Raw genomic sequence first — 26128 nt, 5'->3', positions numbered from 1 at the left:
CCTTAGACCACTGTCGGTAGGTACTCGCCACTGCTGACCGGGAGCACCCCACAAGCCTTGCCGTTTCAGAGGTACTCCGACCCAGTCGTCTGGCCATAACAATTTGGCCATTGTCAAAGTCGCTCAGGTCTTTACTCATGCCCATTTCTCCTGCATCCAACACATCAACTTCAAGAACTGACTGTTCACTTGCTGCCGAATATATATATATATCCCACCTCTTGACAGGTGCCATTGCAACAAGATTATCAATGTTATTCACTTCACCTGCCAGTATTCATAATGTTTTTGCTCATCAGTGCATATCAGGTCACTTTTTTATTTTTTTTTATTTTTTATTTTTATTTTTTTTGGGTATACAATGTCAAGGCTTGTATGAGAGTTAACACACAACGCACAGCAAGGGGGGGCATGATACAAGAGGGGCGGGAGTGGGAAGGACAAAACAGTGGGGGAACAGACATTAGGAGATCTGTGGAAGGGAGAGGGATGGGATGGGGCACACGGGGTATACAAGATGGACATTACAGGGACTTTCAGGACCTGACAAAGCAGCGAATTTGAAAGAGGTGGGTTTGGGGTGAATTAACGGGGGTGGAAAAGATTGTGGCTTTGGATGGGGGGAGATAGGTGGTGGTGAACAGCTGTTTTGAAGGCCTGGAGCGAAGAATAGGATTGAATAGAGTGAGGGAGTTTATTCCAAAGGCGGGAAAAAGGAGGAATGAAAGAGTGAAGGTGAGCATTGATTCGTGATTTTGGTAGTTCTACCAGAAGGGGGTTGTTGGCGGACCTTGAGCGCCCTGCGGAAATATGGTGGGGACAAATTGCAGACAGAGTGGGGGGGGAGACCTGAGAGGAGACTGTAGAAGACAGAAAGACCACCGACCTGCCTGAGGTGAGAGAGAGTCCCAAAGACTCGACCTCATCGCGGGAGATACCAATGATCCGAAATGCCTTGGTTTCCACAGCGTGAAGCCGAGGAAGGTGAGAGGCAGGAGCACCAGCCCAGAGGGGAGAGCAGTACTCCATCAGGCTGCGGACAAAAGCTTTGTGTGTGGTCAGGAGCTCAGGTGGGCCGAGGAAGGACTTTGCACGACGGAGGATTCCCAGTCTGCGACTGGCTTTGGAGGCCAGGTTGGAAATGTGGCTTTCCCAGGGTAGATCATGGCAGATAGTGAGACCCAGAAGCTTGAAAGAAAGGACTTCTTTCAGAGGATTGTTGAGAAAGTGGATGGGGGGGGGGTCTAAACGGTCCTTTTGGAGAGACGTAGTGAGAGTGTGAGATTTGTCAGGATTGAAAGACATGTTCTACGTGTTGGACCAGCTCGTGATTTTTACCCAGATCTGCAGAGAACGAAGAAGCTGCTGCTTGCCGATTTATGGGACGACAGATGGTACGGCAGAGGGTGGAGTCATCAGCAAAGAGATAAAGAGGATTTTCCAGAGAGTCGGAGAGATCATTGATGAAAACCAGAAAAAGAACAGGGCCCAGAACGCTGCCTTGGAGAAACTCCAGCCTAGACAGGAAGAGGGGATGAGTGGGTCACACGTTGGTTGCAACAGGAGAGCAAGTCTGTGAGCCATGAGTGGAGATGGCCTTGGATACCATAGGAAGAGAGCTTGGTGAGCAGTGCAAGGTGCCAGACCATGTCAAAAGCATGTGATATGTCAAGGGATATGGCTCTGATTTCATGTCTGGCATTGAGAACATCCATCCATTGTTGGGAGAGCAGAAGCTGCATATCAAGGGTAGAGTGACCTTGTCTGAAACCCAATTGATGATCGGAAATCAAGTCATTGGATAAGAGGAAGGATTTAATGTCGGAAGCGATGATGGATTCCATAACCTTGCTGATTATTGGGAGAAAGCTGATTAGTCTGTAGTTGCAGGGATCTCTTTTTGCACCATTTTTATGCAGTGCGGTAATGTTTGCTGAATTGCAAGCAGATGGCAGATGAACAGAGAGAGGGTGAATAGAACAGAGAGAGGGCGAGCAAGAGCAGAGGAGCAGGTTTTTAGGACACGTGGGCTGATGCCGTCTGGACCGGTTGCAGAATCTGAGGCGAGGTTTGACAGCAAGCTCTCCACTTTGTCAGATGAAAAGGACACAGAGTCCAGGAACAGTTGGTTGTGAATGGGTAAGGTAGGTCCAGAAAGCGATGGGTTGCGGACACAAGATTTCCATGCAAACACCGAGTTTAGGCATTCAGCCTTTTCACGTGCGGTCTCAGCAGTGCGGCCATTTGAGGTAAGGGAGGGAATGGAGAGGGGACATACATCAGAAGCAGATTTGATTAGACGCCACCAGGATTTGGAGGAGGGTGAGAGCTTTGAGAGTTCAGACTTGAGATTAGAAAGATGTTGTTTTCTGGCTCTCCTGAGTGTAAACACACACTTGTTCAAAGCTTTATGGAAGGAACTGAGATTATCCTTAGTTGGGTTGAATTGAATTCAATTCTCCAATTATTTTTTGAGGTCAACATCGGCCGGATTTCTAAAATTATCATTTTTCATCCAATTGACTTGAAATTTGAAGAGGAGTTGCATATTTGATCATTCAATTCAACTCTCAATTATTTTTGAGGTCAAATTTGTTTCATGGATTTTTCAAGTTTCATGCTCTGCATGACGTTGTCGTCTTGTTACTTGCAAAATCGAAGATTTTTCAAGTATGTTGGTCAGTTGATTTTGTTATTCTGTCTGTCTGTCTTTCACCTATAGGTCACAATTCTAAACTGATCATGAAACTTTACCAAGTTGAAGAGGTAGTCTCAACTGAGAAGCCTATTGATTTTGAGGTCAAAAGTCATCTTGAGGTCAAATTTCTGAAATAATTTTTCATCCAATTTACTTGAAAGTTGAACAGGATTTGCATATTGCGTCACTGAATTGGAAAACCAACTATGAGGTCAAACTTCTAAAATCATCAAATTTCATCTGAAAAATCAATAATTTACATCCTATGAACTTGAAAGTTAAATAGCAATGTGCATAGCCCATTACTTAATTGAGAATGCAACTATTTGAGGTCAAAGGTCAACTCGAGGTCAAACGTCTGAAATCAATTTCAATCTGAAAAATAATTTCATCCGATTGGCTTGAACTTTGATCAAGATTGTCAATTTTAATCTCGATGAAATGGACAATTTGATGTATCCATGGAAACCTTTGAAAGGGGGGGGGGTGTATTTTGCACGACATCTTTTTCTTGTTTGTTTGTTTGTCTGTGTGCAGGATATGTCAAAAAGTTGTGGACAGGTTGGGTGTGTGACAAGCACGAACTAATTTGATTTTGGTGAAGATCCGGCCCGGGATCCGACGACGAGAATTTTAAAAGTGATTCTTCACTATTGAGAGATACGGTCAAAAACGATATATAGCAGGATATCTCAAAAATGTATTGGGTCCAATATGTTCTCATGGATCAGGCATTGTGTGGCGGAGGTCTGCGCTCTACCGAGTGCCCTTCTATTTAGACCTTTTTTACCCCTTGTGCGCGAAGCGAAAAGTGGGATTAAGCAATTGGTTCATGTCCATCTGTTGTCTGTCTTATCACTTTATGATCGAAGAACAACTTATTTTTATTAACCTCCGCTATTGAAGATGGACGGAGGTTACTGTTTTCACCCCTGTCTGGTGGATTCGCTATATATGAGATATCCCTTATTGTCGGGTTTTCCGGCTGTCTGTCTGTCTGTCTGTCTGTCTGTCTGTGTGTGTGTCTGCAACGCGAGGCTCCACAGCACGAACCAGCGAACTGATTTCGATGAAACTTTGCCAACAGTTGCCATATGGTCTGGGAATGTGTGCGTTTGAATTTTGTTGCCTAGCAACCACCCGTTGCTGTACAGTGGCCAAAAAACCGTGTACAGTATTTTCAATACTTGTCCTTCAGTTTTGAATGTAGAGAAACGAGACTTCGGAATTAAACATTTCGAGATATTTAGAAAATTTTACTCGAGCCGATTTTTGATTGAGGTTTTATTTTTCAAATGGTAGTCCTTCAAAAATCGGGTGTCTATTTGCCGTCATTTAAGGTGTGTGTATACAGTGTTTGTAAGGAACTACACCGTCGTTCCACCTTCGATCTCTCCTCAATCCAAACGTATTGACCAAAGTGAAAAGGATCCAAAATAAATGGAATCACCGGCATTTCTGTCTTTGTGGATTTCTAATATTATAATATGTTTATTTATTGACCGAAAACGATTCCACGACCCACACACCACCTTCAATTATTTATTTATTTATTTATTTGCTGAAAACGATTCCACGACCCACACACCACCTTCAATTATTTATTTATTGACTGAAAACAATTCCATGACCCACACACCACCTCCAATTATTTATTTATTTACTGAAAACGATTCCACGATCCACACACCACCTTCAATTATTTATTTATTGACTGAAAACAATTCCACGACCCACACACCACCTCCAATTATTTATTTATTTATTGAAAACGATTCCACGACCCACACACCACCTCCAATTATGTATTTATTTACCGAAAACGATTCCATGACCCACACACCACCTCCAATTATTTATTTATTTACCGAAAACGATTCCACGACCCACACACCACCTCCAATTATTTATTATTTAAAGTGGGAGTGGCGTAGGAAAGTGGGCGTGGCTTATGAAAAATATTGTGTGGCTCAGGAGGTGTGGTCAAACTAGAGTATTGAGAGAAGTTTATCGGGTTTTGTGTGTGTGGCTGCAACGTGAGGCTCCACAGCACAAACCAGCAAACCGATTATTTTTCAAATGGTAGTCCTTCAAGAATAGGGTGTCTATTTACCGTCATTTTTTATGAGGAGTGCCAGTTGGCAAAATATGCAATAGGAAAAATCTTGCCAGGCAGAGGAACAATTAATTGTATGTGAACCAATACGTCTTGGCAATGAATCTTCGTTGGTGGGTCGGTCAGAATGAAAAGCATCTCGTATCCAGCGCTTCGATCCGAGCGAATCCCTCGTCGCCTACCGGCTTGTTTGTTTTGGTTGTTTGTGAACAGTATTACGGAAAAACTCCTTGGTGGGGGGATTAGGTATGGTCCAAGGATCATGCCATTAGATTTTGGACTTGGCCAAAGTCCAATATGGCCGCTATGGCAGCCATTTTGAAAAAATATTTGAATTTTTGTTTTTGCATTTCTGCATGTTTTAAGTGATTTCCACACCCCCCCCCCCGCCCCAAAAAAAAATTGTTAGAGAAAAAAAAAATTTGTAACTTTTTTTTCAACAAAATTTCGATATTTTTTTTTTTTTCCATTTCTACATGTTATAAGTGATTTCCAAGAAAAAGCATGCTAAAATTATAATTGTGGCTAATTTTGGAACTTCAGGTGGATATACCCATGTAAAATCAATTTCTGTCTCAAGGAATCTTGTTATGACGAATTAATTGAGTATGTAAAAGTAAAAGGGAAAGTTGCAAACTATAACTCTGTGAGCACTGTTGACGTCAAATTGAATGATTAGGATATCAGGTTCACTTGAGTGACCTAGCAGTATTGGCGGCGGAGGTTTTGCACTCTACCGAGTGCTCCCCCTCTAGTTGAGTTATATTTTGAACACGAATCGGATCATGAATATGAAGACATGTTTGCCATTTTGCCAGACTTTAGTCCTGATAGCTTGTGCTCAGAGAAGTGAGTTAAAAAAAATTTAAACTCTGTATGCCTGCTTGGCAGTCAAGCAAAATTGAAAATTATTCCGAACAGCAAACTCGCTGTTTTTAAGCATGTTGTAAAAAAAAAAAAAAAAAAAAACTCATGAAATACTCATGTGATCTAATAGACACTTGGTAAAATGGTGGTAAAACCTGGTATTAATTTATTTTCTCCTGCTTTAAACCTCTTTAAAGCTTTATTTTTGATTTATTTGTATACTTGAACACTGTAGAACACAAATCACCTTCACAATACGCCGTCTATGGCTGTGTACTCTGCTGACTGACGCTGCATTCTATGGTGATTGACCCTGTCTGTCTGTCTTGTCTGTCTGTCTTGCCATTGGATAAATTAATAGAATCTTGAATTTGTGGGATCTTGTTTGTTTGTTTGTTTGTCTGTGGATACATTCACATCAAATTTAGTGGAGAGGTTGGGTGTGTGACAGACGAATCTATTTGATTTTGGTGAAGGTCCAAATCCGGATCCGGATACGACAATTTTTTTAAAGTCATTCTTTACCATTGAGAGATGGGGCAAAAAAAAAAACTATATATAGCATGATATATCAAAAAGTTGTGGACGAGTTATGAAAAAAATCTTGATTTATGAATTGATCAGATGACAATAACGAGCTAATTCGATTTTGGTTCAGGTCCGGATCCAGATTCGTCCTATCAGTGGGACACAAAGCTTAAACTGTTCAGCCTGGCAGAGGTATGTGCTTTACCGAGTGCCGTACGTTATTATGTTGCTATTTTATCCAGTACAATATGTCATGTAAATTTATTTGTATTTTCAAGGCCTTCTTCAGATTGTAAGTGTGCCCTGCTTTAACTTCAGTTCTGGGTGTATTCCCGGTGTAACGATTTCAAATTACCCCCTCCTTCATCTTACCGCCCCCCCCCCCCCCAGGAAACTTGAAATCGACTTCATCCTATCCCCTACGATTTCAGAATACCCCGCTCAAATAATTTATTTATGTATGTTTATTTCCAAAAATTAGTAATTTAATTGAAGTTGAAAACTAATTAGGGGAAAACCATTGACCACGTGACAGCCTTTAAAGAGTTTGCAATGCATTTTGATTTTATTATGAATGATTTTATTTTAATGTTATTAATTGAAATCAATATTTCTCATACAATTATAGTTTTTGCCATATTGTTATGATATCCTTCTTCAATATAGTTGATACAAATAGACATACTGGTATATCTTTTTAACCAACTCAGACTCTATTTACAATTATGGTAACAACGCAATAAAATCAATGGATAAGAAAGGCAATGAAAACAGCTTACACATGACCACTTATGGAAGGTGGGGATATCTGAAGCCACAAAAGTCAGGCCACCACACAACTCCTTGCCAGATATCTATTTTTCCATCTGACAAACTGCCTGTAGCTGGTATATTTGTATCGTCCGTACAAGGGAAATAATAGCAATAGCTACTTGTGTATCTAAGTTGTCATTCTTTTACTTGAAAATACTTTCTTGATCGAGAAAGTGTCAGGGTAGCTTACTGATGAGGATGCTGAGTTGGGAAACCCTTGTCTGTATCCAATACAGGTACATTAAAGTACATACATATCGAGGCACACAGTATCGAAGCCAACGTGATGTGTAAGGCAGTCAAGGTCACCATCAAAGTTTGCCAACTTATCATTGACTTTGTCTGGCTGATTCCAGGCAACATGTACTTTCCTTCATTGTTTGCATTGGTTGGCAATAACCACACAGACACCTGTACAAAGAAATAACACGTCCGTCACCCATTATTTAATTTTGTCTTCTAAATAGACAAATCATTGCCATGGTACCATGTACTTTATGCAATGGTGACTTGTACCAAGACCAGACTTGGAAACCTGAATTGTGGAATCGATGTTCAATCCACACCAATGAAATAACACGATAAGTTAACCATCAGTGCTAAAGCATTATCACGAGCACGTCACACCTGCCTCAATAGCTCGCTATATACTTTCAATATTTTTTTCAAATTTCTAAAGTAAGAATGTGCCAAGATTCATACCATTCAACATTTTAGAGCCTTCCGATGTCGATATTTTTGTTTTTTTGTGAAAAACTACCGGCCACTGCAGACCCTTCATTCCTTCAACAACTTGCGCATATGGCATGACGCGTCAAAACGCAGGCCACCCTGTTGTGACGTCATGACGTCCCAACAGGGCGGCCTCCGTTTGACGTGCCGTGCGTTTAGCGTTGTTTTTACATCGCGTTACGTTTGCGTTCGGAGGGAAATAAGTCGCTAAACCCCATCCTTATCATAACTTTACACCTCAAGCTGATGTCCGCGCTCTGGTTTCGCAACATTTCTGGTGCCTCGGTGAGCTCGAAAGGGTGGTTTTAGTCCTTTGCTGGATATTGTTTTTTGCTGAAAAAAACTTAACAATGGCTGAAGAACTCAATTCTACAACTGTCTCACAAGACAAAGCTGACAATGTTGATGTGATCTTTGATTATGTTGTTAACAACAAATATGCTGCTGGAATGTCAAAAAATGAAAAAAGTGTGGATGTAGGCTCTCTAAGCATTATGTTAAACGAACTGGTCAACTCAACTATCGCCATAGAGCAGAGAGAGTCAGAAATTTTGGAAGTGAGTACAGAGAGGTGTTGGTAATTCGTGATAGGGATGAGCGGAGACGTATTATCAAAAGTATACACATGGGCTCTGGAGATAGTGATACAGCCCGTTGCTTGAGAAGTCGTATTGGCATCGACAGAACCAGGGCAAAGATTTTGGAGAGATTTTCTTGGAAAAATGTGGGCAGGGATGTCAGAGTTTATTTTGGCTTGTGGTCGTTGTCAGAAAGTTAACCCTGTTTGCAAGGTTGATGTTTGTGAACTTCATCCTGTTCCAGTGCCAAGTAAAGTCATGGTCCAAATAGGGCTTGATATCACCAATCTGCCTAAAACAGAGGATGGTTATTGTTGTATTGTTGTGGCTATGGACTACTTCTCCAAATGGCCTGAGGCTCGACCTTTGAAAGATCACACAGCAGAAAGTGTTGCAAAGTTTCTGTTTGAGGACATCATCTGTCGACATGGTTGTGTGGAAATACAAATTAATGATCAAGGAAGAGAGTTTGTTAACAAGACATCAGCTGAGCTGCATAGATTAACTGGAACCAAACAACACATAACGAGTGCTTATCACCCTCAAGCAAATGGCCTTCTGGAGCGTCAGAACCGCACTATCAAGGATTCATTCATAAAATCCCTTGAGGACCGTTCCAACTGGGTTGAATGCTTACCAGCAGTTCTGTTTGGGTATCGAACATCAAAACATTATTCCACCAAAATGACTCGATTCCAAATTGTGTACAACAGGCAAGCTGTGCTTCCAGTTGAACTGCAGCACAACCAAACTTCCAAGCATCAGGACAGCATTGACAGTGATCAATCCATTATCAGCAAAATTGACATCATGACGTCTATTCGGGACAGCATGATTGCTAAAGTTGCTTCCAACATTAAATCAGCACTGTCCATTCAAAAAGAACAATATGACAAAAAAACATCAACGACAAGACTTTAGTGTTGGCGATCAAGTTCTGCTCAATAATCTAGTACGCATGGCTCAGAAAGGGAGGGCGTTTTACAGAGCGCCGCACAGGTCCTGACACTGGCAGAAGTTTGTGGCAAAAACACCTATCGACTTTCAGATCAAAAGAAAGTGCAACAAAAGAAAGTAAATTCCACCAACCTCACCCGATATGTTGAACAATCATCCTCACCAATTAAAAAGCACAAAACCTATGAAGGACATCAGAGTGCCCCAGCTCCAAAACGGACCAAACTTCTTGAAAAGACCTCATCAAAACCTGTCGTTGATAATTCACTAGAGATCACAGAATCCATGTCTACTGACTCCATTACAGTCACACCTGTTTGCGAAGATTGGCAGAAATTTCATTCAAAACAACTGAACTTCGATTTTGAACGTTCCACCAAATTAAAACATGGATCAGGTACATGCAACATTCTAATCAATCAGCCCCTCAGGACCTGCAGAATCAAACCCGATGGCAACTGTCTGTTCCGTTGCTTCAGTCAGATTCTGACAGGAACTCAAGAAGACCATGGTCTGTTGAGGACAATTATTGTCTCATTCATTTTGGACAATGTCATTTTGTTCCAGGGTGTCTGTTCTGGTGTTGTAGAGCATATAAACACGAGTAAGATGGCCCTCCTTGGAACCTGGGGCACTGAAGTTGAGATTTTTGCTATGGCAACAATCGGATTTACGTGTACTGTAAATGTGGAAATGACAATAAATGGTTAGAGTATAAACCACTCAAGATAGATACAAAAGACATTCATGCTGACGAAGCTGTTATGATCAGCAATTTGTCACACTACTTTAAGCCTGCAATTTGTTCAGTTTTTGTTATTGTTACTTTTGTTGAATTGAAACAGTGCAGTGTACTGTATTTTTAATTCACAATTTAGTTGGGATTCTGTATCCCGAATGAATATTCACTCTTGTAATTATTATACTTTTTCCTTCTAAATTTCTCTTGTTTGGTTGAATCTTTGTATATATTGTGTTTGTATATAATATGTCATGCACTTTGAACAAGTATATGAGTGGTTTTAATACAATTAACGTTTTTGTGACTTTTTTATGTTTCCAGACTTTGAGACGAGCTTTCATTCTTGTATGTTTTACGTGTTCTATTCAATAAACGTATCATGAGTTGTGGGCATAAGAATTTATCATTTCAGCTAAATCAGAGAGGGGGGTAATATGAAATCTGGTTCAGGCTACCCCCCGGGGGTAACTTGAAATCGATTTCAGATTACCGGGAGGTAACTTGAAAGGGGGGTAGCTTGAAGTCTTCACACCGGGTATCGTATTGTTTCTTGTCACTCAGACACCAGCTTGTCACTCATGGGGTTAATTCCCGGTTGTCCTCGGTAGAGCCGAACCTGGGGCCACCGTTCACAATTTACGTTGTGGTACGGTGGGTTTTAAAACCACGAACGCCACCCAGTCAACCACGAGTTCCAGTGTCCACCGTCTAATTATTCCGTTTAACTAGAGGTCATGGTTACCTGAGCAGGGAGCGTGCCCTCGGTAAAGCACCAATGTTATCTCGATTAGATTTTAATTAGAGCGGCCGAGCATTTTAATCGCTGGTGCGTGCCGACGATCTTTTGGTCAAATCTGTGGTAATCACCTCCCATTCTATCTCGGTTTGGATAATGCTAGACCGATGGAAGGAAAGGACAAACACGGACAGGTTGGACATCGACAAATGATTTATTAATAATAAAATAAATAAATAAAAACTTTTTTATTTTCTGAGGTAAATAAATGAATTAATTTCAAAGCAAAATAGATCAAAATGCCAGGAAAGAGACAGAGCAAATGCTTATCGGGGGTTGACTTACAGCTAAACACAGACATGGGTAACCAACAGATCATTCGGGGGGGGGGGGAAGAGGGGGGGAGGATCATCTCGCTCACCAGAAAGTAGTCGTCCGTGAAGTGAAAACGTCCTGAAATGTGTGCGTGCGTGTCACATCCGTCACCAGCACCCAGCTTTGCCGTGCACCCTCTCGCGAACAGCCTTGAACACCAGTCGATGTCTGGAGGGAACCGAGATTGTCTGTTGCGGGTTTAGACCCTGGTGTTGTTGGTGACCGACCCATGCCTCACTTGTTGGCGGCGCTGCTCACACCCAAACACGCACCACACACTCGCTTGCCCAAGCACTGGGAAGGACAAATTGTCTCGTTGTTGGTGCTGATCAGACACCCACACGCTCGCTTCCTTCTCCTCTTTTGCACGCTTACACCCGCTTCTTGCTCGCTTCTCAAGCTTACTTCTCGTTCTCTTCTCCCTCCCTGGCTTTCTTTCGCCCCACTTTCTTTTGCCTCCGCTTTTTCTCTCACTTTCCTCTCTCCTGCTTTTTTCCCTCACAGAACGTACCTTCCGTTCATTTTATATCTCCGGGCCGTCTCCGCGGGTGCAGTCCACCCCAAGCTCACCCCGCCCCACTTGCGCACGGTTACCATGACGACCCGTGCGCTCTCAAAAAATGGCGGGCGTCGGAGCTCACGAAAGAATGCTGCAGAGGAAGAATGAGGGTGGGCTTCAGAGCTCTTGAAAGAAATGTTGCTGAGGAAATATTGTTCCGGAAATGGGCCCTTCATGGGTTATTAAATATAGGATTAGCCCAGATCCCCCTTAAATGCATGTTTAGCCAAGTTGTTTGGTAATCAGACGTTAAATGTGTGTCGGAAGGTGTCGCAGGCGGTCCAGTGTTCATACAGTGATGGTGTACCGAGAGGCGCCTTCTTTTTCCTTCCCCCCTCTTAACCAGCCCCCACCCAGCGCCCTGACAGAGCCAGTCAACAAGACGTGCCAGCAACCCATTGGTGGAGAGCTGCTGCAAACCCGGACCATGGACCAATCACGTGTCCCCGGAGTGGTCTGAAAAAGCCCACCCCGAAAGGCAAGAGGAACTGCTTCGTTCTATCTGCGATCTGCTTTATGAGGAGTGACTTGACGAGCTGTTCCTCCTTGGCCATGGATCCAACATGCAGGTCATCCCCAGGTTGATCCTGAATCCAACCAGAAAGCCTCTGACTGTCCTTACTCCCTGCACAGCTCAACCATGTCTTTTCATCCCATCGATCCACCTGCAGAGTCCAACACCCAGATTTGGCCTAATCTGGTGTACAGGCCAGGCCTGGATTTCCATACTGGACCTTGTGAAGAACCAGCTGGAACACACACCGGATCTGACTCTGTTGTGCCGTCGACCTCACAGGGGCTGGACGCACCGAGGCTGCGTGCATGGGCTGGGCCGATAGGAGGACGTCGCCGCCATCTTGCCACGCTGCATGCTCGGTCTGGGCGCTCGAATCCGGTGACATCGGCTTGTCACGAGCCGCATTCTTGCCTTCCACACTTTTCCTCTCATCCATGAGGCACCACCAAGTACTCCGTGTCTTGTATGCATGTTGTCCAGGCCTAAGGCTTATTTTGCTTGGGCCCCCCTGCGAAACTCGTATCCGTTGCTCCCTAGATAAGAGCGGGTTATGGATTAATTATAATATTGTCATGGATGCTTTGCTTGTGTCGTGTTCCCCGATGTTTCCCCAATAAATCTGGCTAATTCATCCGAAATTTGTAAAAAAAATCATTTTAAAAATGAATTTCAAACCCTTGTATCTCTCTCATAAATACCAGACGTGCTTATTCTACATCACAATATGTCTCTTCTTCATTATTTTTTGAGGGTTTTGTCTGCTCTGCGCCTCGTCCACAAACCTCATCCCTCACCCCCACTCATAAAGCGCAGTGATTCTCGATGTGTATAACAACCATTCAAATCTCCGTCTGTCAAAGTTGGGAACATGGAATCAGGAAAAACATCCACACCCCCCCCCCCTTCTGCATCCCTCCTCACCATACCCCCCAAATGCTTTCCCCTCACCTTACCCTCTAAAACCTTCCCCCACACCACATGCACTCAAATCTTACCCCACACTCAAACCCTCCCCCTCATGGCATCCCTCCCCCCCACCCAAAACCTATCTCTATATGTGTGGATCTCAAACATCCAAAGTCCCTGCTCTAACCTGACAGATCTCTCAGTCCAAGCTGCTGCCGATAAACCAGACATCATCTGTTTAACAGAATCCTTCCTCCCACAGGACGTCCCTAACTCCTTGGTGTCTCTCGCCGGTTAGTCTTTTCCGATTATATAGGCCTGAACCAAGCCTCAGCAGCAAAGTTGCACTTTACATCAATAACTCAATTTTTCGCTGCCTTTGTAACCCTGAGGAGTACTTCTGGCTGCGACTTCCCCTCTGCTAACACCTCTTGTTCATCTGTGTGTTGTACTGTCCTCTTAACAGTGATGTCTCTATATCTCTGTCTCTCTCTGACAACATGGACAAACTTTTAACCTTTCATCCCAACTCTCTCTTCCTCATATGTGGCAATTTAATTTGTCACCATGCAACTTGGCTGGGTGTTGGCACCTCTCTCACCAGCCACGGGACTGACTATCTGTGAACTTTCCAAACTGGATTTCTCCCAATGGCAAATCTTCCCTTCTGGACTTGATGACCACAAACTTTCCTGCAAATGTTTCCTGCTCTTCCTCAACTCCATTTGGTTCATCTGATCATATGCTTATCAATGTCAACATCTCTATGGCTATTCTCAGAGAGCTGTCTCAATGCCGACGAGTCTGTCATTTCACTCAAGCAGATTGGCAGGGACTGCAAGTTGCCATCTCTTTTCAGGACTGGTCTCCCATATATAATAATACCATTCCTTTTGAGCCGTAAATGTGCATCGTGCTGCCGAGGCAGTTTCATTGGCAAGATGTGCAGTCCTGGACGGGTCGCCACTCCGATGCATGTTTCCCAAAATGGTTATTACCCTAGTACAGTGGTAGTCATTTAGCTGGCCTCAGAAGGATGACAGGCTGAGTCAACCCCACCTGGTGCTAATTCAATGAACTACAGGGGCTCCAACTCAGGACCCTAAGGTCCCAAACCAGCCACCTTAACCACGAAGCCAACACCAGGCTTGGTCTCCCATATATACTACCCCTGATATCAACTTGGCTTGGGAATTCTTCCACAGAAACCTGCTCTCTCACATGCACATATTCATCCCATCTCGTCTTCAATTATCCTCCCCTTCTTCCTGGCCATGGCACACTGAATCCTGTGGTGGAGCAGTCGCTCTGAAACGACTTGCCTTGTCTTCCTGGAAGGCAAATCCACCCGAAGGTAATCTCAGTGCATTCCAAAATGTCCATGACAGTGTGTGTCCACTTTCAGGAGAGCCAGAAAATACCATCTGTCCAATCTCAAGTATGAAGTTTCAAACTTCAAATAAAACCCTCCTCTAAAACCTGGTGGTGCCTTATTAAACTGTGTTTCTGGAGTATGCTCCCTTTCCATTCCTTCTCTTTCTTCAAATGGCACCACGACCGATTCTGCTCAATGAGAAGGCCGAATGCCTCAATTCTGTGCTCGCTTCCAAATCCCGTGTCCCAACCCCTCACTCTTGATACCCATCCTTTCCTGTCATACCGAAATGCTCCTGGACTCTGCCTTTTGCACCTAAAGTAGAGAACGTTATTTCAACTCTCGACTCTGTCTCTGGTCCAGTACCAGATGGCATCAGCTCACCTGTCCTAGAAACCTGCTCTGCTGGTCTTGTTCATCCTCTCTCTGCCATTTGCACCCTGTCACTTGTGCTTGGTCATCTTTCATCTGCTTGGACATCCGGCAACATTACTGCACTACATAAAAAAGGCGCAAAAACTTATCCTCTCAATGACAGACCTATCAGCTTACTTCCAATCATCAGCAACGTTATGGAATCCATCATCGCAGTTGAAATGAAATCTTTCCTGTTCTCCAACAACCTCATCTCAGAGCACCAATTTGGATTCAGACCAGGTCACTCTACTTTGTACATGCTGCTTGTACTCGCCCAAAAATGGATGGAGGCCGTCTCTTTGGGCATATCTTTTGCATTTCATATAGTCTAGCATCCTGCCTTGCTCTCCAAACTATCTGCCTATAGCATCCAAGGCCAAATCCGCACGTGGCTTACTGACTTTCTCTACTCTCGTAGCCAACATGTTTCTCTACTCTGATAGCCAAAGTGTAGCACTCAATGGAATCCTTTCATCTCCCCTCCCTGTCAAGGCTGGTGTGTCCCAAGGTGGTGTCCTGGGCTGAGTCCTTTTCCTAATATTCATCAATGATCTCTCACTTTCTGGAAAATATTATTTATCTATCTGCCATGACATCCCTAATCCTTCAGACCTTACAAAAACCACAAGCTGGTCAAACACTTGGAATATGTCTTTCAATCCTGACAAATCTCACACTCTCACTATCTCTGTCCAAAAGGACCATCTGGCAAACCCTCCCATCTACTTTCTTAACAATCCTCTTGAGGAAGTTCAGTCATTCAAACTCCAGTCTCACTATCAGCCATGATCTTTCTTTGGCAAACCACATTTCAATGTTGGCCTCCAAAGCCAGCTGCTGACTGAGCATTCTCTGTCGTATAAAGTCCTCGCACACCTGAACTCCGACGCACCTACAAGTCCTTCATCCACAGCTTGATGGAGCACTGCTCTCCCTCTGGGCTGGCTCCCCTGCCTCACATTTTGCTCAGCTTGATGCCATGGAAACCAAAGCCTTCAAGATCATTGGAATCTCCCACGCTGAAGCTGAATCTTTGGGTCTATCACTTTGCCGTCGCAGATAGGTTGGTGAACTCTGTGTTCTACCGCTTCCTTTCTGGTCTTGCACCCTCTGCTCTGTCCATGCTTTCTGCCCCCCCCCCGGGTTTCCGCACAGCTCACACCATCCACAATCAACCCACTTCTGGTGAAACTACCTAAATCAAGGAACCCTGCTCACTTCCACTCATTTTTCCTCTTCCCCCCCCCCCGGAAGGACCTGTCATCCTTACGATGTCGGCAAAATGAGTGCCAGTTTGCTGGTATACTGCGTCGGAGTGGCGACCCATCCAGGATTTGTGTCTAATAGCCAAGGAGACTGCTTAAGCAGCACCAACGCTCTGCACAGAGTATGGTCCAATCTCCTCCTCCTTTCACCCCCCCCCCCAACCTGTGGAATCAACTTCTACATCCTCTACAATGTTATTCTTCCCTCCATGTCTTCAAGATGGCTCTTCACCACCATCTTCGATCGTCCCCAATCCTAAACTATGATCTATTCTAACCATGTTCACCACACCGAAATCCCCCCTCCTTCCATTATTCCAGTTTTCCCTCCTTGAAGTTGTGCACCCCGTGCATGTGTGTTTTGTGTCCTGTTTTTAGTTCACCTGGAACGTGGTTCCAGGGAGCTTATGGGGTGGCGTCTCGTCTGTCCACAAATACTTTCAACTTCTTCTCTGAAACTACACATACGGTTTTGACGAAACTTTACCACAACGTTCATCACCAAAGTTTGTTGTACCACTTTACAGTGTATGTACCAAAGTTTGTTCACGGCATTAAAAAAAAAAACATTCCAAAGGTATTTATTTCTCTTCTCCATTACATATTTTGTGGGTCATCCATCCCTACCTGTGGTTCCCTGGTTGTCTTATCCAGCCTCCACCAGGTGAGCACCCAGGTGTATTGCCCCTATGTTTGTATGTTACATCCTGATTCATTCACTGCATTAGCTCTTCCACGGGCCTCGACCATCTATTCCAAAAAAAAAAAAACCCTCCATCTCTTAAATTGTGATTCAACATTGTCTTATTACAGGGTATAATTCTGGTATCGAGACTGCATTCGTAGCGCAAAACTCTGGATTTTATTGTTATTTTTTAACTATCTTTAAAATTGAAGTATATACCTGAACACTACTTGGGGGTATCATGTTCGATGAACTCTAGTTTATAACTGTAATCAAGACAATCACACTCTTAACCTTTGAGTGAATTCCATGGATGAGAGGATTTCCCCTTCTTTTCTATTTTTTTATTTTTGATGTTGACCAACTCTCCTAACTATTCCTCGGGTAGGACAACAGAGCAGCAGCAGCGTTTCCATGAGCTTTGCCGACAGCTAGTGCTTGCTCGACAGGCTCTACAAGGATGGATTTGTCGCCTATTGGAACTTCGAGACAGTCGACCGAAAGTGGTGGGTCAATCAACGACCTCAAACTATTGAGCATTACAAAACTCTCTCTCTTTTTTGTTTTTGTTTTTTTTTTCCTTCGACTTTGTTGCTGTGTTCGAAGCTTTTAAAATTCTGGTTACATTTTGTTAAATGTGACTTAGAAACCACTTGTACCACTTGCATCATCATCATTTAATATTTACTCCTCCCTCCCCCTCTCCTCCTTCCACCTCCAATATTTCCCACCATTATAGTATCTGTTATCAGCTGTCGGCGGCCTACTGTCCACTGCCTGGATTGGTTACAAGATCCATAACCTGCTGCTCACTTATCTCGTTGGTAAGTGTTTAGAACGGAGATAAAATAAGATCAATACTTAAGAAATATCAGCTGGCGCACATAAATAATGCAAGCACTTTGAGTGCAGTCGTGAGAGTGACCATAAGGAAATGAGATGCTCCAGTTGTATCGTGGAGTGGGCTGGGGGAAGATTTTGAAAATATTTTTCACTGCACTCTAAAGTGTTCTTAAACCTGAAGTATAATGATATTTTTAATGACCAGCAAAGGTACCCGGTGTTGCAGGGCAACGCTGGGTCCCCCCTCCTCACACCCTACCCCTTCCCCGCTCCCCTCCCACAAAGGAATTTTGCAATGTGTAGATTTGGAAAAGTTAGTTAAGGTGGTAACCTATTTTTTTTCTCTCTCTACAAACTCTTCTTTCACCCTTGAGAGTTATGGTGTTAGTTGAGCAGTAAAATGACCTTTAAGTCGATGTATAGGTTGTGTTTATTTTTATTTTTTTTTCATTTTGTACATGATTTGGCCTTGTGGAAGTGCTAGGATACATAAGAGATCAGGACACAATATAACAAAGGGAACAGCAGGGCAGATGTCGAAGGTAGACTGATAAACGAGGGATGCAGGTAACGATGAGGGTTCGGGGAGAATGCAAGGGGTGGACAAGATGGATACAAAAGCAAAAAATTTTGGAGGCATGGGGGTGGCTTTGTGTAAGGGATGGTTGTGCACAGCTGTCTTGAAGACGTGGAGAGAAGAATGAGATTGAAGAGAGTGTGGAAGGCAGTTCCATCGGTGGGAAAAGAGAGGAATAAATGAGGGAGGCAAGCAGTGGTTCTGGATTTGGGTAGTTTCACGAGGAAGGAGTTGCTGGTGGATCATGTCCATCCTGCAGATACTTGGTGGGGGAGGGGGGTGGGAAACAGAGCATGCAGAGACAAGACCAGAAATGAGGTGGAAAAAGACAGAGAGACCACTGACCTGTCAGTGATAGGCTGATAGACTGATCTTTATCATGAAAGATTCCATTGATCTTGAAAGCCTTGGTTTCCATGGCATGAAGCTGATCAAGATGTGAGGCAGAGTAGAGCAGTACTCCCTCAAGCTGTGGATAAAAGCCTTGTCGGTGGATAGGAGCTTAGGTGGGTGTGCCAAGGAAGGGTTTTGCATGACAGAGGATGCCCAGTCAGGGACTGACTTTGGAGACCAACTTCGAAATGTGGTTTGCCCAACAAAAGTCTTGGCTGAGTGAGACCCAAAAGTTTGAATGAAAGGACTTCTTCAAGAAGATTATTGAGAAAGTAGATGGGGGCGGGGGGGGTCCAGATGGTCCTTTTGGAGAGATATAGTTTGACAAATAACAGTTTGATAAAGTTTTCTACTCTAACTGTAACAAGAGCATTTTTACATTTAACTTTGTTCTCACCATGAGTTGATTTTGGACCTTGAATGTGGATTAGGTCAAAGTTATCCACACATATCACTGAGTGTGTGTTCGTTCACACCGCCTGTGGTTTCAGGTATGCTGCATAGCCTATGGGCTGATCTAGACTCTTGAGCACCCAACAAGTCTTAGGAATGGTTCTTAGGAAAAATCTTAGTCTTACAAGTCTTAGTCTTTGGAAAAATGAAGGAAAGACGTCATCATCGAAGGGCAACCGTGGGCAGAAGCGCATATTCGACAAACGTGATGCATGGGCTTTAGTCCGGACTGAAAAGCGAAATGGGATAGCAATGATGGACAAACTGTGTGCAGAATTCAATGTGGGTCATGAGCATTCTGTATTGTGAAACGGTCAGAAAGGAACTGCACAGGGCGGGAAGACCATAGCCAGGTTGCTATGCACAAACTGCTCATAACACCTGGCAATGTCTTTTTGTGGGTCCAGTGATGCAAGGAGCATAGGCAATGGACTGCCGAGCAGTGGAGGAATGTGACGTGGTCTGATGAGTCATTCTTCACCATGTTCTCAACGAATGGACGTGTGCACATGTTGCGACAGCAAAGCGAGCTCTATAGCCCTGAGTGCCTGGCTCCAACAGTGAAAGGTTCTGGCGATTCCATAACGGTGTGATCGTGTTTTCCTGACATGGTCTGAATCCACTCATTCCATTCGAAGGCACGGTTGATGCAGCGTGCTACATGACCGAATTGAGCGAGCATCTGCATCCCATGATGCGCCATTCCTTTCCTGCTGGTAGGGGTGTCTTTCTGGATGACAATGCCCCAGGACATAAGGTACATGTTGTCACCGTGTGGTTTGAGGAGTACGAAGTTACCCATCTTCCATGGCCCTCCCAATTGCTGGACGTCAATCCCATAGAGCATTTGTGGGACTGTCTGGAGAGGTGCCGAAGATGGCGGTTTCCACCTCCATCAAACTGACCTGAATTGGAGGACTTCTTTGTGGAAGAAGGTGCCATATTCCTGCAGAACAGTATCAGACCCTTGTTTATTCCATGCCTCTTCGTATCCATACTGTTGTAGATGCATATCATGACACCTTACTAAGTGACATTCCATTTTTATTGTTTTACGTTGAAGACTCCAGTAATGGAGTCATCTCAAATAAAACAAAAAAGAACTGAAGAAATAGAAAACATAACCTCCATCCACCTTCAGTGGTGGAGGTAAAATATCCAAGCTCTAAAATTTTTACACCCAAAACCCAAAATGATTGCGATCACTGACGGCAAATTAGACCAATAATTGAACTGTTCTCGAATCGTTCAGTACAGTAGACGCCGCTTTATAAATCCACCATGGGACCACGCCGTTTAGATTTATTAACCGGCTGGATTAATTAAGTGGAGAACCTATTTTCAGCCACCTACTGGATAGATAAGACAAAAGGCGAATGTTGTTAAACACTGCTTTATGCTACAAAAACATTGATTTATCAAACTGTGACAAGGGGATTGTTCAAAAGAATCTCTGCAAGGTCGCTTGCTTGGGAGGGAAGGTTTTGCGCAAATGTTCCTTTATTGAATCCGTCACGTGGTGGAAATCGGGATTGGCAAAACCTGAGAGCTGCAGTCCCCTGTCCAATTTGGCGAGTGCAGTCCGCATCTCTGACGCTGTTGACATCGGCTCGGGTTCGTCGTCGCTTTCTTCTTCCACTTCTTCAGCTATGTGCTCGGTGGCTTCGAGAATCTGACCGACGAGCTGGTCGGTCATTTCCTCTTCCGTAATTTCACCTGTTGTCTCAATGTCGTCAATGGTGATCCATTGATCGAACACTTTGGCTGTGAGCCAGGGTGGTGGCGAGGGCAGTGGCTCCATTTCTGGCATTGGGTCTGGTTCTCCAACAAATCCTCCCTTTCGCCAACAGTTCCGAATCATTTCTGCCGTAACTTTTTCCAACGCAACATCGAGCATATTCATCGTGTCCAACAGCGTTACCTTTTTGAAGATTTTGTTGGCTACAAGTTATTCCTGGCTATCATCGATAGTATCAATGATGTTCTAGCGAAGCTGGTCTCGAAAGTAGGCCTTCAGCATGTCGAAACACACACCCCCACAGCAGCGCATACTACATCAAGCTTAGGTTGAGACCGCGCATGTGCCAAGCAGGTGGATTTATTAAACGGCGGATTTCAATATGTAAAATTCCGTTCCAACTCATTTTGGTCACAGTAAGCGGCTGGATTTTATAACCGTGGATTTATAAAGCGGCGTCTACTGTAATTGTCCCTTTTAATTTCCTTCACCACTGAAGGTGGGCGGAGGTTGTTTCCACCTCTGTTTGTCTGTCTTTCTGTGAACAGTATATCTTAAATTGTGGACAGATTCGGACGGAAATTTTTGGACAGGTTGGGTGTGTGACGAGGACAATTTTTATTTTGGGGATTCTGGTGAAGATCTGATGACTAGAATTTTAAAGTGATTCTTCACAATTGAGAGATGGGCACAAAAATGATATCCAGCACGATATTTCAAAAAGTTGTGGATGGATTTATGAGTTGCATCAAAACTAGGTGGATGACTCGTGTAGGTGACAAGAACAAGCCAATTACATTTTGGTTCAAGTCCAGATACAGATCAGGTCTTTCATTGGGATACAAAACATAAACTGTTCATGCTGGTTAAGGTATGCACTCTACAGAGTGCCGTTATCATTGACATTTGTTTTTATCTATCAGTAAATATGCAATAGCTGTTCTAAAATGCTTGCCACTAATGAATACCTTGCATTCCAGTTTCTACCTTGCTGCTACTGCCTGGCATGAAGCATCACAACATTGTTGGAAAGACTCTTGGTATTGTGCAGCGAGAAGTCAAAAAGGTCATGCCAAGCAAGGAAATCAAGAAAGAGTGAAGTCTAACCTTTACCCTCTGCTCTCCTTTTAAAAAAAATTTTATTTTTATTTTTTGTCTTTCTTGGAACTGACATCTACTGTACTATCTCATTTGCTATTTTAGGCCAAACATAGCTACAAGCCTCGAGCGCAATGCACTGAAGAGCAGCAGCAAGGGGTCATTTGGTTGTTTATTTTTATTTTTTTGCAAGCAGTAGTATTGGGTTTGGAGGTTGGTGGTATATGTCAAATGAACAAATATAAATTCAGAAAAGGAGAGGAAGTGGAAAGGATGAGATAAGTTAAGATAAATGCAGTGAGCTTGGAGGAAGGAAAGTGAGTGGTAATTGATGGAGAATGGGGGTAAAATGATGACGCCACTTGCTTCCACTTTAAGCCTCACTTTAACTCCCGGATACTCGAAATATATCGTTTACAAATGTGGATCCATAAACGCATAAGCTCCACTGCTATCAGTACTTATTAATAATGCAAAATATTTGCACATTGTCAAATTGTTTGTTGTATTATTTGAAAAAAAAAAAATAGATTAAAGGTGAGTTAAAGTTGGTAGTTTTTGGAATTTTTTTTCTGTAATTTTTTTCCCATCGGTTGGATGATAATGTACATATTACAGGTTTGCTGCAAGGAAGTAAGTCGTTAATTTATGTAATTGCCTGCTTTCCCCCCACCATAGCATGAATTGTGAACAGCAAACTTTTTTTCTCCTCCATTAAAAATTTTTGTGGGTCATCCATTTTATTAAAAAAAAATATAGGACCATGCCCCAAGAAGCTCACCAGGTTCAGGAATAACCATCACTCAAACCCCCTTAGCCCCTGCTTTTTATTTATTTATTTTAATAATGCCATGAACAAACTTTGATACATCACAGGTGATGAAAGTTGTGGGCAGGTTTCATCGAAATTGTTTGTGTAGTTTCGGCGACGAGAGGTGTCACGGTTCTGGGCGGTTAAGTTAATCCCCTGACCCAAAGGTGGTGGACGGGCTGTTAACACCAGTCAGCCTGGATAGCCGAACAGTTTTTCCTTGGGAGGGGGGTGCGTTGATCCTCAGAGATTATAACGCGTGTGGGAGGGGCATTGGCATGGAACTGGCAGAGCAACGGAGGCACAGATGGAGGCATATGGGGGGGTTATACTCAAACCCCACAACAAATACATGAACACAGCAACTTAACATAAACAAATATTTACAAGAGGCAATAATTCAAAATGTAACAATACGTGAGCTAAACTAAGATCTAAGTCGAGGCGCCTCTACACACAGACACTTATACAGACAAGGGGAAACAAAAGAAAAGCAAATTATCCCTTTATTCTGACACTTGGCTTAGTCCAGAGATGGTCTTTATGGAACTTGGCATTGAGGCACTTCATCCTGCACGTGTCGATGCGCCCACAATGGCGCCAAGCCGCTCTCTCGCAGCGGGAAAAACGTACGTGAGGCAATTTGTAGCGGTATTCAACACCAGGGCTCAGAGACCACTGTGCAGCTTTGTCGTCGATTGCACTCGCCGATCCGTGGCACTCTGCAGAATGTCGCAGTCTCTTCGCCGTCTGAGGCTTCAAGGTCGGTCTCTCATATCACCCAAGAGTCAATGGCCAACATCTTGCTCCACTACACGAGCCAATTCACAGCACGACACGAGGATCACGCAGCCATTTTGTTGTGCCGTGAGGAGAGCAAAGCCAGATCCTCCGTCCCAGCCGCGTTCCTCTCTCGACCGCGTGCGTCCCTCGCACCAAACATGTGTTCGCTCCCGATCTCTCTTCGACATCACACCGAACAACCATCCACCTGCGGCGTGGCTTGCACACATGAAACCCGGGAAGGCGGGGCTTCTGCCTGCTCGGCACGCCTGGCTCGCTTGTGGTGGTTGTTATAAAAACGCACCTCCTTCATGGCTTGCTTGTAAATGCATCAATGTAGGAATAAGTCACAACAGGCAATTGCAGACTGGGGGAAACTTATCCTTAATCCCTATCTGATTAACACCGCACCACCCTTCCCGTGTGGTGACGTATAACACTGAAGCTCACAGTTTCCCTATACTTTATTTACATCGAGAAATCTCCTGCACGTCCACGGGTCAAAACTCTATTCAATCCTAACTTTCCGATGAAATTCCTCCATCTACCCCCACAACCGTAACAAGGGCAAACACCTTTTTTAGGGGTTCCAACTTCCCACCCACCGTAGACCCCCTTGATGAGCGCAGATTTTGATGCAGTCAATTACACCTTCCTTCCGCATCAGATATGAAGCTTGTGGACAAGTTTCATCAGAATCGTGTTTGGTTCAAGCGATAATGACTGAAGTGTTTACGAACACTGCTCGATCGCATAAACTCGCCAGACTAAATTCCAGGTGAGTTAAATAATACATAGTGTGCCTGCATGTGTTTTCATGAATTGTGTTGTAACTCTATCACAAGCCTTTGACCCTGCAAAAAAGAAAATAGAGCAATTTGCCATGGGATTGAGCTGGAAAAAGTTTTTTTGTTTAAAAGTTTTTTTTTTTTTAGTTTTTAGTTTAGTGTTAGTTTAAAATTCCCAGGAACTTCTAACCTGCCTCCACTTCCTCCTGATTAAAAAAAAAATAATCTGAGTGAGCAGGTAAGCAAGATGTTAACGGATATTGTTAATAACTCGCTGGAGTCAGGACAGTTACCGGAGGATTGGAGAGTAGCAAATGTAACACCGTTGTTTAAGAAAGGATCCGGAGAAGAATTGAACTATGGACTTGTTACTATGTTAGTTTGACTTCATTTGTGGGGAAGGTGTTGGAGACATGGATTAGGGACCAGATGAAGAACCATTTAAACAAATACAAACTAATTAAAAGTAGTCAGCTTGGGTTTAGCAAAGGGAGTTCCTGTCCAACAATTTTTTTAGAGTTCTATGAAGCAGTGTCTGCTTGGGTGAATGAGGGATGGCAGTGGACATAGCAAGAGTATACCGAGACTTTAAGAAGGCATTTTATACGCTACCACATCGGAGGTTGTTGGCCAAGGTGAGGACTTGTGGAGTGGCTGGTCAGGTAGCTAACTGGACTGGAAACTGGCTTAGTGGTAGGAAGCAAAGAGTGGCTGTGAGTGGGAGGATGTAAGGATTGGGGTACCTCGGGGTCAGTACTCTAACTATTACTATTCAATATTTACATCAACAATTTGGATAATGGGGTGAAGAGTAGGCTTTCCAAATTTGCAGATGCCACAAAGCTTGGAGGTAAGGTGGATAGCAGAGGGGGTGGTGAACAGATACAAGAGAGTATTGATACTTGTATGGATTTGGCAAAAGACTGGCAGATGGAATTTAACCTGAGCGAGTGTAAGGTGTTGGGGATGGATAAGAAAAATTAAAATCGAGATGATGCAAGGGAGCCTGTCATGCAGGAGAAGGATTTGGGGGTGGTAATAGATACTGGGGTTAGCAGATAGGACAATGCCAGGCAGCTGTAGGTAAAGAAAAACAGGTGCCACTAAGGTAGTTAGGGGGACTCTAGGTCAGTGAATCACAGCAAAAACGAGACTTATGAACGAGAGCAATACTTTAATGCCACGTTAGAACATGCAAGATTGGCATGCCTTTGTATGTGTGTGTGTCTGTCCTCACTATTTCTCAATACATATTTATTTTTCAATTTCAAACATGTATTGGGCCAAATATTTTCTCTTGGATCAGGCATTACATGGAGGAGGTACGCGCTCTACCGAGTGCCCTTCAAGTTGGTAATGGAACACACCCAGGATGTTGTGACACAGTGTGATGAGCATAGGTGACGCATGTATATGTTGTATGGTATGTGTCTACATCAAGGCGAAGATAATGAGACACAGTACAAGCATATTCATCTCAGAAATTTAGCAGATTAGCATTCCAGTCACCAAGTATGAAGGCGTTCGTTGATTGTCTTCTTCAACAATTGCATGCAATTTTCCCAAATAATTTGTGACCAATTCAGCATTTTCTCAGTTATCAACTGACATGTATGTATTAATAAACCAACTAGAAAGACCAGTTTTATCGTTGTTCTTGGTATGATTCAGCCGGGGTTTGAACCGTCAGCGGCGACCCTCACCCCCACCACCCCCCAGAATCAGAGCGGACGCTCTCAACAATGCACCACTTAATTTGCATATACATCTGCAGTGAC

The 26128-nt window shown here is 43.6% G+C and overlaps 1 protein-coding gene across 2 annotated transcripts in view; it reads left to right on the top strand.

Annotated features, from left to right (window-relative positions):
- Positions 1-22522, top strand: part of ARL6IP1 (ARL6 interacting reticulophagy regulator 1) — a 27484-nt gene extending 4962 nt beyond the window's left edge. Inside the window, exons 4-7 of one of the 2 annotated variants that reach the window (XM_085890985.1) lie at positions 17255-17372; positions 17606-17690; positions 21851-21965; positions 22074-22522. In XM_085890985.1, the coding sequence (XP_085747111.1) occupies positions 17255-17372; positions 17606-17690; positions 21851-21965; positions 22074-22167 (412 nt within the window). In that variant the 3' untranslated portion in view covers positions 22168-22522. Of the gene's footprint in view, positions 1-17254; positions 17373-17605; positions 17691-21850 lie in introns of both variants that reach the window. The other variant, XM_085890986.1, reaches the window with a different exon arrangement.
- The last annotated feature ends 3606 nt before the right edge of the window (positions 22523-26128 follow it).

The sequence above is a fragment of the Eptatretus burgeri genome, chromosome 8 (assembly GCF_056783735.1).
Source record: "Eptatretus burgeri isolate ZD-2024b chromosome 8, Ebu_testis_v1, whole genome shotgun sequence".
Taxonomy (NCBI): Eukaryota; Metazoa; Chordata; class Myxini; order Myxiniformes; family Myxinidae; genus Eptatretus; species Eptatretus burgeri.
Note: the sequence above shows the minus strand (reverse complement) of the source record. Positions and strands in the feature narration are given on the sequence as shown.